At 42.6% G+C, this 14,509-nt stretch overlaps 2 protein-coding genes across 2 annotated transcripts; one reads left to right on the top strand and one right to left on the bottom strand.

Annotated features, from left to right (window-relative positions):
• Nucleotides 1–2,412: 2,412 nt before the first annotated feature.
• neil3 (nei-like DNA glycosylase 3) lies at nt 2,413–8,301 on the top strand. The gene is made up of 10 exons (XM_024383116.2): nt 2,413–2,637; nt 2,756–2,865; nt 3,013–3,147; nt 5,277–5,490; nt 5,761–5,835; nt 5,977–6,143; nt 6,351–6,520; nt 6,793–7,219; nt 7,580–7,760; nt 7,925–8,301. Exons 1-10 carry the CDS (start codon nt 2,530–2,532, stop codon nt 8,105–8,107), a joined length of 1,770 nt encoding a protein of 589 aa, XP_024238884.1. The 5' UTR covers nt 2,413–2,529; the 3' UTR covers nt 8,108–8,301.
• Nucleotides 8,302–8,338: 37 nt separating this feature from the next.
• aga (aspartylglucosaminidase) lies at nt 8,339–13,889 on the bottom strand. The gene is made up of 9 exons (XM_024383117.1): nt 13,569–13,889; nt 12,764–12,917; nt 12,480–12,592; nt 12,150–12,262; nt 11,475–11,580; nt 11,293–11,368; nt 9,178–9,285; nt 8,702–8,835; nt 8,339–8,605 (listed from the first exon to the last, which is right to left on the bottom strand). Exons 1-9 carry the CDS (start codon nt 13,666–13,668, stop codon nt 8,505–8,507), a joined length of 1,005 nt encoding a protein of 334 aa, XP_024238885.1. The 5' UTR covers nt 13,669–13,889; the 3' UTR covers nt 8,339–8,504.
• Nucleotides 13,890–14,509: the final 620 nt, after the last annotated feature.

The raw sequence follows: 14,509 nt of genomic DNA on the forward strand, positions 1-14,509 counted from the left end.
GCTACCCTCTCCACTACTGTTCCATCGATGTGGATGGGGGTGTTCCCTCTGCTGTTTCCTGAAGTCCACAATCATCTCCTTAGTTTTGTTGACGTTGAGTGTGAGGTTATTTTCCTGACACCACACTCCGAGGGCCCTCACCTCCTCCCTGTAGGCCGTCTCGTCGTTGTTGGTAATCAAGCCTACCACTGTTGTGTCGTCCGCAAACTTGATGATTGAGTTGGAGGCGTGCGTGGCCACGCAGTCGTGGGTGAACAGGGAGTACAGGAGAGGGCTCAGAACGGACCCTTGTGGGGCCCCAGTGTTGAGGATCAGCGGGGAGGAGATGTTGTTGCCTACCCTCACCACCTGGGGGCGGCCCGTCAGGAAGTCCAGTACCCAGTTGCACAGGGCGGGGTCGAGACCCAGGGTCTCGAGCTTGATGACGAGCTTGGAGGGTACTATGGTGTTGAATGCCGAGCTGTAGTCGATGAACAGCATTCTCACATAGGTATTCCTCTTGTCCAGATGGGTTAGGGCAGTGTGCAGTGTGGTTGAGATTGCATCGTCTGTGGACCTATTTGGGGGGTAAGCAAATTGGAGTGGGTCAAGGGTGTCAGGTAGGGTGGAAGTGATATGGTCCTTGACTAGTCTCTCAAAGCACTTCATGATGACGGATGTGAGTGCTACGGGGCGGTAGTCGTTTAGCTCAGTTACCTTAGCTTTCTTGGGAACAGGAACAATGGTGGCCCTCTTGAAGCATGTGGGAACAGCAGACTGGTATAGGGATTGATTGAATATGTCCGTAAACACACCGGCCAGCTGGTCTGCGCATGCTCTGAGGGCGCGGCTGGGGATGCCGTCTGGAGCCTGCAGCCTTGCGAGGGTTAACACGTTTAAATGTCTTACTCACTTCGGCTGCAGTGAAGGAGAGACCGCATGTTTCCGTTGCAGGCCGTGTCAGTGGCACTGTATTGTCCTCAAAGCGGGCAAAAAAGTTATTTAGTCTGCCTGGGAGCAAGACATCCTGGTCCGTGACTGGGCTGGGTTTCTTCCTGTAGTCCGTGATTGACTGTAGACCCTGCCACATGCCTCTTGTGTCTGAGCCGTTGAATTGAGATTCTACTTTGTCTCTGTACTGGCGCTTAGCTTGTTTGATAGCCTTGCGGAGGGAATAGCTGCACTGTTTGTATTCAGTCATGTTACCAGACACCTTGCCCTGATTAAAAGCAGTGGTTCGTGCCTTCAGTTTCACACGAATGCTGCCATCAATCCACGGTTTCTGGTTAGGGAATGTTTTAATCGTTGCTATGGGAACGACATCTTCAACGCACGTTCTAATGAACTCGCACACCGTATCAGCGTATTCGTCAATGTTGTTGTCTGACGCAATACGAAACATCTCCCAGTCCACGTGATGGAAGCAGTCTTGGAGTGTGGAGTCAGCTTGGTCGGACCAGCGTTGGACAGACCTCAGCGTGGGAGCTTCTTGTTTTAGTTTCTGTCTGTAGGCAGGGATCAACAAAATGGAGTCGTGGTCAGCTTTTCCGAAAGGGGGCGGGGCAGGGCCTTATATGCGTCGCGGAAGTTAGAGTAACAATGATCCAGGGTCTTTCCACCCCTGGTTGCGCAATCGATATGCTGATAAAATTTAGGGAGTCTTGTTTTCAGATTAGCCTTGTTAAAATCCCCAGCTACAATGAATGCAGCCTCCGGATAAATTGTTTCCAGTTTGCAGAGAGTTAAATAAAGTTCGTTCAGAGCCATCGATGTGTCTGCTTGGGGGGGGATATATACGGCTGTGATTATAATCGAAGAGAATTCTCTTGGTAGATAATGCGGTCTACATTTGATTGTGAGGAATTCTAAATCAGGTGAACAGAAGGATTTGAGTTCCTGTATGTTTCTTTCATCACACCATGTCACGTTGGCCATAAGGCATACGCCCCCGCCCCTCTTCTTACCAGAAAGATGTTCGTTTCTGTCGGCGCGATGCGTGGAGAAACCCGCTGGCTGCACCACTTCTATGGCATTATGGTGAAAATTGAGTGACTTTAATGTACGTTTTAATCATGTGACCATGTTAAAATTCAATGTCAAAAAGCTGGACATTGTAGCATTTATTGCAATGGCATAAACTGCACCGCACAAATTGAAATCATTATGAGTGCAGCAGAATGCTTTTTGGGAGTCAGTGAGTTTACAGTTAGACATTGAAAGAAATCCTGTCAAAGAAGCAGGCCCCTGAGCCTGTGTAAGAATGTGACTGAAGGAGTGGGGTGGTTTGTAATATGTCTATTTTTGTATTTTGTATGCTGGTTTTTATACAAATAATATTTTTTCTGTCGTTTACCAACCGTACAGTAGGTGGCGGCATGCACCTCTAACCCTTGTTTTACGACCGCCTTCATACCATAGATGAAGAAGATGAAATCATATGGCGGGAATCCGGATGTTTTGGTTTTGTAAAAATTCAGTACGCACAGCTTCTTGTTGTAGGTTTTTTTTTATCAAATAGTTTGCAACAATAACTTTAGATACCAAGGTAAAATGGTTGAGGGTCCAGGATGCACATTGAATGGAGAAAAGATCCGCTCGAAGGTCCAAAGAGGACAGAAGGTGAAAGAATTCAGGGGAAGCTTGACGACAAACACACAAGTAAGTTACTACTGTTAGCTAGCTAACAGGAGCTAGTTACAGTAACGTTACCAGTTATATCTCTGCTGTTGTAGCTAGCTAACTTTAGATGATTGTAACGAACGTTAATTTTTTGCAGAGGAATGCCACCAATACGATCTCCTTCCAGATATTCATGGGCTGTCAATACACAGGAGTTGAGACCCTTGGAAAGGAACTCTTCATGTACTTTGGCCAAAGAGCTCTGAGGTAGCTAGCTGCTATTATGGGGGTGATGTAATTTTATTGTTAGGAATCAACTGATTCAATTCGGGTATTTAAATGTCTAACATACCACCCATGTAAAATGCATTTCTGAACTGTTTACATTTGTTATTATCTCTCTTCTAATGGCAGAGTCCACTTTGGTATGGATGGCTCTATGCGAATCAACCCCACTGACATCAAAAGCAGAAAGGGATCACCCCCTGTGCTGGAGATCCACCTGACCAATGACACAGTCTCCTTCTTTGACTCTACTGTGGAAATCAGGTATGGGGGATAATTCACACTGGGCTGGAACAAAAGCCTGCACTTGCAGCAGGCATCAAGGTACTACCCTTCCACTCCTGGCATCAACCTATAGTTCCAATTCAGCCTTTGATTGTAATCATTCTAACATGAAATGGTGTTCTCTACACACACACACACACACACACACACGATTGCAGACGGGAGGGGGGGGGCAAGTCACTATATTATTTGAGTTACAAGCAGGTCTCAAGTCAAAAGATCAGTCTCAAATTGAGTCCCAAGTAGATCGGGTCAAATCCAAGTTGTGCATTCTAACAGCAAGTTGAGTCAAGTTTTCATGTCAAGAAAAAATCATCTATGCATCTGTCTATTTATTGAGGCTACCAGAAAGAGTGTATATTTATTTACAGGTCTAGGTGATCTAATGATGAGAGCACCATATCATGCAAAATATACAAGTAGATTGACCAAATATACATGGGCAATAGCCCAAAAGAAATAGCCTCTATATCAGGCTTAACCTCTCCTATCTGAATGTACACAGGTAGAGGGCAAGGCTGTACTGCCTCCCCTTGAGACACCAAATCGAATCTGTCTAAAAGGAGCTGAAACAGGCCTACATAATATAAGCACTTGGCCCCCAGGACCAAACAATTTTTCAATTGATAATTACAACGAATAAACTTGTTTTACAATATAAAATGTGATTTCCACATCCATTGTTACATTGGTACTTTTGTTTTAATCAGACTTAATGATCTTTCAACACCATGGATACATGGAACAACAATTTTCTCTTATTCAACGTTCTGACTCCAAAGCATTGAGCTCAGGCCACAGCCTATTTCTATGCACACTGAGACACGTGCGCTCCGATTACACACAACAAAAATGACAGAGACATAGGACACACGGAACTCTGACATAACTCTGGGAAATATGAACAAAGGAAACCATACATTGAATCATAAAAATAACTTCTACATCATGAGTCTTGCAAACTGTCATGTGCACACACTATAAAGAGACGTTTAAAATGCATAGGGCATTTTAAATGTGTGAAAGCCAATATTTCAACGGGGGGAAAAGCACTCCAGGAGTGTGGAGAGCGCAAGTGAAGAGCCTTGCCTATTGTGCGTCTTCTCAATAGTAATAATTCATGTTAACAATTCCAAATGCAAGCTTCATAAGTTTGCATTTATCAATTTCAAGCGATTGTTACATACCAAAAGACCAGTAGGCCTGTGCTAGTAATTGTTGCCAATTCCTGGTGAACTTGCAAAGTAAACCATTAATATTTATTTTTATATCCCTTTTTCTCCTCAATTTTGCGGTATCCAATTGGTAGTTCCAGTCCTGTCCCATCGCTGCAACTCCCGTACGGACTCGGGAGAGGCGAAGGTCGAGAACCATGTGTCCTCTGAAATGCAGCCAAGCCACACTGCTCACTTAATCCGGAAGCCAGCCGCACCAATGTGTCGGAGGAAACACCATGCACCTGGCGACTGTGTCAGTGTGCATTGAGCCCGACCCGCCACAGGAGCCGCTACTGCGCGATGGGACAAGAACATCCCTGCCGGCCAAACCCTCCCCTAATCTGGACGACGCTGGGAAAATTGTGCGCCACCCCATGAGTCTTCCAGTCGCGGCCGGCTGTGACAGAGCCTGGACTCCAACCAGGATCTCTAGTGGCACTGCGATGCAGTGCTTTAGACCACTGCGCCACTCAGGAGGCCAACAGTTAATATTCTTGATCAACACATTTTTGGGGGGCTGCATATTTATTATGGCAATCTTGTCCCGACAATTTGACGTTTGCACTGTACCCGATCCTATAACTGTACAGCAAATCAGCAATCTGTTCACTAGCTCGCCGATCTGTGTCGATTGACAGTGCTGGTCCAATCAGAGTGCAGTGTGTGCGGTTTACTAGCCAATTTGTTGCAGTTTTTTTTTTTTTAAGGGCAACGGTGTTGCAACTCTCTGGCTGCATGTAGACTCTGTGCCTCAAAACCTGGCCAGATTAATTTCAAATTATCAACCTCAAGTCAGTCGAGTCCCGAGTCTTGAGGGTCCAAGTCAAGTTTCAAGTTATTTTATATCAAGTCGAGTCTCGAGTCAGACTTGAGTCCACAACTCTGTTGCAGACTGACGGAGGACTGTGAACAGAGAGTGAGAGCTATGGAGAGTCTGGATGTTTGCTCCTGTAAATTCAGCTTCTCCCACGCGGAGGAGACTGTGAGGAGGCAGAGCTGCAGGATGCTGTGTGACGTACTCCTAGACCAGGCCGTCCTACCAGGAGTGGGAAACATCATTAAGAACGAAGCCCTGTTTGACTCCGGTCTTCACCCTTCTGTTAAAGTGGGTAAAGCTGATACACCATCATTTTCGATACCTATACATAATGAGCAAGGTCCAGTCATGTTTTGGATTGCCTCTAGGCTATTTAGCATGCATTACAAACTACATGGAATCCATTCAGTAAGTGATGTTGGATGAGTTTATTCAGCACTGTGGTGACTGAGTAGTGTATTGCATTGCTATAATTTGCTAAATGGTTAAGATTTGCTAAAATGATCATTAGAATGGAACCAAGTAAATGGCGTGGACACAATTTTCAAAATCTTTCAGGTCAATCAACTCACGGATACCCAGCTCCACCATCTTGTGAAAATGACACGAGATTTCACCCTCCTATTTTACAAGGTAGACTACAATTAGCAATGTAATGAAAGCAATATCCTATGTGCTAAATGACCTCTTAATTGAATAAAGATGCTTTACAGTAGTATAAAGACCATGTATTCATCAGCCATGTCCCTTTTGTTTCACTTCTGTTTCCTTCAGTGCCGTAAGACAGGCTCCGCTCTCAACAAACACTACAAGGTCTACAAACGGCCTCAGTGTGGTCAGTGCAATGGGGCCGTCACCGTCTGTCGCCTCGGGGACAACGGAAGGATGACGTACTTCTGCGACTGCTGCCAGACTGGGGACCCAAGTGAGGTTAACGTGAGGTAAAGTCACAGGATTTGAATGAAACTAGAAATGAGTTGGGATGAAAGCCTTGGACCCCGACACCTCCGAATTAAGCCATTATGCATCTTGTAGGTGAATTTTGCATATATAGTACAATCTGAATGTAAAAAGTACTGGTGGACAAGAATTCAATGTATTTGCGACTCACATTTAACTTGTCTTCCTTTATACTTCCTGTTATTTAGCAAGCTCCCAACCAGGAACACGTTAGTTGGCTGGGCTTACCAAGGCAGCATGGGGAGCAACGATCATGTGGCCAAGAGGGAGGAAGAGGAGTGGGCCTGTCAACTCTGCACTCTGATCAACCAGCCTATGAGCAAGTCCTGTGATGCCTGCCTGACCCCTAGGCCTGAGCGTGAGTAGTCAACTACTCTTATATGGACGAATGTGGTTGTGTCAAACCAATTCTGATCACATTTAGGTCTGGTTTTATGTGTGTGTGCAGGTTTCTTGACCCAGAATGAGCCTCCTCCTGGACTAATAAAGCATTCTCAATGTTGAATCTCAATTTAGTTACCCAACCCTTCAGGCCAAGTCCAGCTCTAAACTAACAGAATAGAATGTGAATCTAATTGATGTTGTTGATTAAAATAAACAGTTTTCCCACTGTCCTCGTCCCCTCCACAGTCCCCAAAGACAATGCCAGCCCCGAGAGTTCACCCTTCACCAGAGATCTGATCAAGTACCCCTGCAATGCCTTCTCCAAACCACAAGAGGGCCTGAAAGTCAACCGCAGGGCTGCATTCGGGAACACCACCCTGATGTTCACCGACCTCAGCCCAAAGGCGAGCCGCGTCAACTCTCCCCTTCCTCTATCCTCCACCAACAGTCAGTTAAATTCCACAGCAAGAGGTTTAAGTAAACACAATGTCTGCCAGGGAAAAAGAAGTAGTCCGAATTATGCCTCTGGTGGCTGGCAGGACAAAAGCGGGGAGCTCTCCAAAGGGGAATCAACAATGGTCTCCTACAGTCAGCCGCACAAGAAAATGAGAATTGATCACAGTCCCTTTTCTGTCAGTAACAAACCTCAAAACGGAACCCACCATAATTTGAGGTGAGTGAATGGTGGTGCTTTCGTATTCATAAGTAAAATATTATAACAAGGTAGTTTGACTTTTGTGTGGGTAACTGGGATGGAAAAGCCTCCTGCTCTCTGTACTTTACAGAATAGTTGATTAGTGACCATACTGTACCTGTTGCTCCGCTCAGTGAGCCCAGAATGTAGGTCAGTGTGCTGAATAAAATGTTCACAGAAACTGTTGTATGCCAACTAATGCATGTGGAATGGTTTAAATTCAAAGATGTTATCAAGTGTAGCGATAATTAAACATACTCAATTTAAATTAACAGCTGATCCTTTGACAGTGAATGTTATACCATTTATCTAACAAGAATACTTTTCTCCACCCGTCAGTCCCCCTCAAAACAATGCACCAACTGGGAGTACACAGACCCAGTCCCCTCCCAGCAACCCTTGCTGTGTGTCCCATGGGCGGCCCAGTGTGCTCCGATTGGTCACCAAGCAGGGGGACAACAAAGGAAGACAGTTCTACACCTGCTCGCTCCCCAGGGAGACACAGTGCAAATTCTTTGAGGTAAGAATTATGGTGGAATTGGTCTACATGTCCATTAGCAAAAGTAGATATGTGTTTGTTCAAACATAAACAAGTACATCCTGATTTACAGACATGGAAGACTATTAGACTGACCAGGAAAAACTGGTGCCTCAGAATGACTGTATTCTCTCTTATGTCCTTAGTGGGCTGATACACACTTTCCATTCTGTAACCATGCAAAACGCTGCCTGATGAGGACTGTACTCAAACTAGGACCAAACAACGGCCGCAACTTTTACGTATGCAGTTTTCCAAAGGGCAAGCAGTGTGATTTCTTCCAGTGGGCAGAAAATGGTCCAGGAATCTCCATCCTTCCAGGTTGCTGATGAGAGGAAAGGGGCAAGATACAAAGACAAGAACTGTTTTGAACATCACTGCTTTTTGTACTGCTATTGATCCATTTTAGTGTAAAATGTTTTAATTAATCAATATATCACTTAAGTTCTTAAGCATCACCCTTGTTATAATATTAAAATCCATCACTGTCATTAAATAAATAATTGATCGCTTTCAATATAAACCATGGCTGTCATTTGAAATGTTATGAACTGCACAGCTTTTTGTATTATGAGTTTATTCATAAAATGTGAACTATTTCTGTATTTATGAAAACATTCAAACAGTTTAGATTAAAATCCATGGCTCATAAGACAACAAGTATTGATTGTCATAATTGATAGTGGCACAAGGGTACACATTACCTCAAATTAACATTGAATGGTTTTAAAAACAGTCAACTGATTGTAAAAGTGGAGATTTGGTCTTTGAGTTGTACACCACAAAATTAAATTTGGAGAAGCCAGGAACTTTGTTGCATGCAGCACCTTAGAAAGAAGACAGAACAATGGGTAAGCATTACATTTATCATAGTATTTATTATGACCATTGTAACCATAACTGGGTTAATCTAGAGAACTCACCATAGTGGCCTGTTGTGTTGGCACAGATGACAGCCCCAAAGAACCCTGGGTAATGTATCTTGATTCTGGAGATGGATGTCTTACAAGCAGTGGATGGATCTGTTCCTGTCTTCATTAGCTCAACAGCCAGGTAACTGCATTTGTAAACAAATTAAACACATTTCATTAGTATCTGGTTTTGGCATCTAGCACGTTTAGCGATGATAAGCCGTTTGCTAATCCTTAAAATATTAAATGTCAGCTGTGACTAAAAAGTACACCCAAATGTAGACAAAGCAGAAATGTGAGTCTTATCTGGGGTGTAATTCAGTGATGTAAAACGTTCTGAGCGTTGCAGATAGAAATATAATGAATAGAGCTGACATGAGCTGACACTTCTATGACGATCATATTTTGTCTACACCATATGTTTCTATCTGAACGTTCTTTAACGTTACATCCTTCCAAACATCTCTGCTAGAAGCCTGGATGGATACCTAGGTAGGAAGCGCATCATGACATCTCCATCTCCCGTTGCTGCCGCACCCCCTGCGGTGCTGTCGGCATAGGAGCCTGCTCCAGCGATGGGAGAGTCCCCTACACGCCTATAGGACAAATCAAGGAGATGTACAGGTATACTCATCGTCTATATTCATTATATACAGTACCAGCTAAGTTTGGACACCTACTCATTCAAGGGTTTTCTACATTGTGGACTGCCAAGAGTGTGCAAAGCTGTCACCAAGACAAAGGGTGGCTACTTTGAAGAATCTCAAATATAAAATATTTAGATTTGACACTTTTTTTGGTTACTACATGATTGCATATGTGTTATTTCATAGTTTTGATGTCTTCACTATTATTCTACAATGTAGAAAATAGTAAAAATAAAGAAAAATCCTTGAATGAGTTGTCTAAACTTTTTTTTTTCTCTTAAAAAAAATCAAAAATCCCCCGAGCTGAGAGGCTGCTTTTTTTGTGTGTGTGTGTCCAAACTTTTCACTAGTACTGTACCAGTGTACCAGACCCCTTGACTTTTTCCACATTTGTTATGTTACAGCCTTATTCTAAAATGTATTTAAAATATATCATCCTCAGCAATCTACACACTATACCCCATAATGACAAAGCAAAAACCGGTTTGACATTTTTGCAAATGTATTAAAAATAAATATCAAATACCTTATTTACATAAGTATTCAGACCCTTTTGCTATGAGTCTTGAAGTTGAGCTCCGGTGCATCCTGTTTCCATTGATCATCCTTGAGATGTTTCTACAACTTGATTGGAGTCCACCTGTGGTAAATTCAAACGATTGGACATGATTTGGAAAGGCACACACCTGTCTATATAAGGTCCAACAGTTGACAGTGCATGTCAGAGCAAAAACCAAACCATGTGGACGAAGGAATTGTCCATAGAGCTCCGAGACAGGATTGTGTCGAGGCACAGGTCTGGGAAAGGGTGCGAAAACATTTCGGCAGCATTGAAGGTCCCCAAGAACACAGTGGACTCCATGATTCTTAAATGGAAGAAGTTTGGAAGAATCAAGACTCTTCCTAGAGCTGGCCACCTGGTCAAACTGAGCAATCGTGGGAGAAGGGCCTTGGTCAGGGAGGAGACCTAGAACGTGATGGTCACTCTGACAGAGCTCTAGAGTTCTTCTGTGGAGATGGGAGAACCTTCCAGAAGGACAACCATCTCTGCAGCACTCCACCAATCAGGCTTTTATGGTAGTGGCCAGACGGAGGCCACTATTCAGTAAAAGGCACATGACAAGCCGCTTGTAGTTTGCCTAAAGGCACCTAAATACTCTCAGACCATGAGAAACAAGATTCTCTGGTCAGATGAAACCAAGATTGAACTCTTTGGTCTGAATTCCAAGCGTCACGTCTGGAGGAAACGTGGCACCATCCCTACGGTGAAGCATGGTGGTGGCAACAACATTCTGTGGGTATGTTTTTCAGTCTGGGAGACTAGTCAGGATTGAGACAAAGATGAACGGAGCTAAGTACAGAGCGATCCTTGATGAAAACCTGCTCCAGAGCGCTCAGGACCTCAGACTGGGTTGGAGGTTCACCTTTCAACAGGACAACGACCCTAAGCACACAGCCAAGACAATGCAGGAGTGGCTTCGGGACAAGTATCTGAATGTCCTTGAGTGGCCCAGCCAGAGCCCGGACATGAACCCGATTTGAACATCTCTGGAGAGACCTGAAAATAGCTGTGCATCAACACTCTCCATCCAACCTGACAGAGCTTGAGAGTATCTGCAGAGAAGAATGGGAGAAACTCCCCAAATACAGGTGTGCCAAGCTTGTAGCATCATACCCAAGAAGACTCGAGACTGTAATCGCTGCCAAAAGTGCTTCAACAAAGTATGGCTTAAAGGGTCTGAATACTTATGTAAATGTGATATTTAAGTTGTTTAATTTTTAATAAATTAGCAAACATTTCTAAAAACCTGTTTTTGCTTTGTAACTATGGGGTATTGTGAGTAGATGAAGGAAAAAAACAATAATCAATTTTACAATAAGGCTGTAAACGTAACAAAAGTCAAGGGGTCTGAATACTTTCTGAAGGCACTTTAATTTTAAACAAGACATGCATACCCCGGGACCTTGTGGTTCGCTCCATTGGTTGATGTTCCTGCTGCAACTTGGCCATCTTTACCAATCACAATCATCCCTAATGTCAGGAAAAGTTACACAATATTAAATGTACAATTCTGATCTGAAGATCAAAGTTGACTATCGACCTCTACAAAACAATTCATTAATTTAATGAACTATACCAATAGTGTCATGTGCATGTATATCAATCTGTCGTTTTCTCTTTTGCCTCAGTGTGGCTCCAGGTTTGTATGGTCCACAGTATTGTGAAGGATCTGGGGAAACGTTCTGTTGATATTAAAGGGGAAAGATTAGTCAACATCAATTTGGGTTAAGACTGTTCTATCACAGCAGCCATAGACAAATAACACATTAGGTTGTTTGTGATTATATCCACAGTTCTGTAAAGGATTTTTTTATTACATTTTTTTTTGTCATTTAGCAGATGCTCTTATCCAGAGCGATTGGCAGTAAAGCAAAGAGAAGGCTTCCAATTTAATGAAGATATTTTCTACTTCGACCAGCACACTACCTAAGCACCGTAATCTTTTGGCTATGGTTACCCAGCTTAATAGTAATTTAAGCAGCCGGTAGCCCAATATGCATAAGCATTGTATTGTCTACAGGGCTTTGGTTGTGCCAATGGTAACAGCATGTTGGGATAAACAATAGTCTCTTTCATACGTCCCCTAATGCATTATTCATAACATGGATGTCCATTTAATTCATTACTTTTTCAAACATGGTGATATTCTTACATTTTTTCAGTACAGTATAAATCAATATGATTATGGAAGCCTGCATGCATCTTTCATACAAGATAATGACAGACCAAAGCTATATTAGAAAACACACACCTTGCGATAATTGGGTTGGCAGTTGTCCTTCAACCACTGTGTGAAAATGCTGATAGATTTGTTGGTTGTAAGGTCTTCTGCAGTGAAGCCCATGTTCTCAGCAAAGACTGATGCTGTGTTGAACATGGTAGTGGGGTTAAAAATAACAATATAGGGTCAAAAGCAGCTAACAGCAATAAAATGTACTACTAACTGTATATGATGGAATGGTTAGCTGTAGGAGGCTACTGTATGTTAAAAGATATGTGATGAGTTACATGCAAAAGGAGTCATGTTTTTGCTGTGTCTGTCCCCTTAGCAAATAAAAGCCTATTTTGAATCCTGCAATACCTGACTCGCCCACCAGTAGTGTGTTGTCGGTGCGTTCCATCACGGCTCTGGCCACCCCAATTGCATTCTTGATTCTGCGTAGGTCTCCTACAGCGCCCACCTCCATTGTATTACTGCATCCACACAAAACCAGGAAACCTTTAATGAAGAATATTAATAATATTTCCAAAAAATTCCATGTCCCACTATAACTTAATTAAACATTGTATTGACTGAAATGGGATCAATTGGTTTTAGACACCCCTAAGCCCTACTCTACTGACTAGTTAGTGGGTATGACTTGCCCGTTCATGATCATGGCATCCAGGGTGGTCTCTCCTCTCTCATCTGGGCTCCCTCCAAACCCCACACTGCCATCACACTGGTCAGCCTCGCAGCGGGCACAGCCCTTCTCCACGGCATCCAGCACAGAGCCCCCAGCCTGCAGAGCACTCCACGCTTTAAGAGAGAGAGTCACAGACAGACAGATGAGTGTTTGACTTAGTAAGAATATTGCAGTCTTGCTACATTCTAGGAATAAGTCTACACATGAAAATATGCTTTATAAAAAAATAAATGGATGTGCTTCCTGATTCACCAATTCAACATGAATGGGTCCCAAGAGCATCATTTGAACATAAAATAATATGTTGGTTCCCACGCAACACACAAAATATGTAGCAGAGGTAGAACCTAGAAGCACACAATATTTAACTTTTTCACAGTATTTAGACATGATTTTGGTCACATATTATCAGAGTGCCAGACGGTACAGTCCCAATCCTGCCAGATAACATGACCATCTCAAGGGATTGCCCATAAAAAGGAATAGGCCTAGGTTGCCAAAGAACCATTTGGTCAATGATCCCCCCCAGTTGCCAAGGATTAGTATGCCAACTGGTGATATTTCGACAGCTTGGATTGTCCACATCAACTCAGAAAATAAAATCGAAATATTTTAGAGGGCCACATTCATCTCTTGGGCTGGCAGGACAGATCTATCTAGCTAACTTCATGAATGTCTTTCTTACAATGTATCATTTGATAAAGTTGTATCAAAATTGATAACTTATTTGCAACAATAAGAACAAAATGATATAATGTAGTTACCTGCCGCTGTAGCATGCTCGAATTGCCATGTGTTTATAACAAGAGGCAATGTTGCGTGACCAAATGGCAACAAAAACAGCAATATAAAACACAGATGCATTTTGACAAAAGTTTTGCAAAATAAATAACGTTAGCTTTCAGTTTCAACTGCAATTTTTTTCCAGAACATGTTAATTGCAAGTGATTATTTTTAACGGTCCACAGTATTTCGAAAATATACGAGGCGTTTTGAAATTAGTTGGTTAAAAATAAACCTAGATTTCATGAAGAATTTCATTAAGAATGAAAGCTCATTTTTCCTTGTTTTGACGACTTCCTTGTTTTGGCACATGACTAGTGGGCAGGCTTTTCATTAAAGGGCCAGTGTGTCTTTTCAGTGCAATGCATATGTTGAAATACAGCTTCATGCTCTGCATTGCTTTTCTGCAATTGCATGGGACTTGATAAAGTGAACAATAAAAAATACCATGTTTGCTGCGCTCATTATGCCAACACTTATCTAAATTCAGATCACACATGTTAACTCATTCACAACTGTAGCCTAGCAATAAATCTGTGAAATAGAAATTGACTGACTCCATCCATTTAAAATAGGTTCACGATTAATGTTAGTTGCGGGAGATATTGGATTCAACGTTTTGCTAGAACTGAAAACAATGGATTTAATTTGATCTTCTCATCTCAAACAAAAGAAGACAAAAGCACAGGCTACACAGGGAAAGTAACAAAACAATCAAGTCTAACCTTGAGAAGTGAACCTTAGTAGTGTGTCATCCTTTACATTATTCATTTGGAAAATGCAATTTTCACTGATATTTTATTCATTGGTTAGTCCTTAAACATGGCATGACATACCATGATTGTTACAAGGTGTCTGTTGGGGAACAATGAAGAGAGAAATATAGAGTATAACTTTTTCTGTGTTATTGATCAAAATGAAA

Source organism: Oncorhynchus tshawytscha, linkage group LG21 (genome assembly GCF_018296145.1).
Source record: "Oncorhynchus tshawytscha isolate Ot180627B linkage group LG21, Otsh_v2.0, whole genome shotgun sequence".
NCBI lineage: Eukaryota > Metazoa > Chordata > Actinopteri > Salmoniformes > Salmonidae > Oncorhynchus > Oncorhynchus tshawytscha.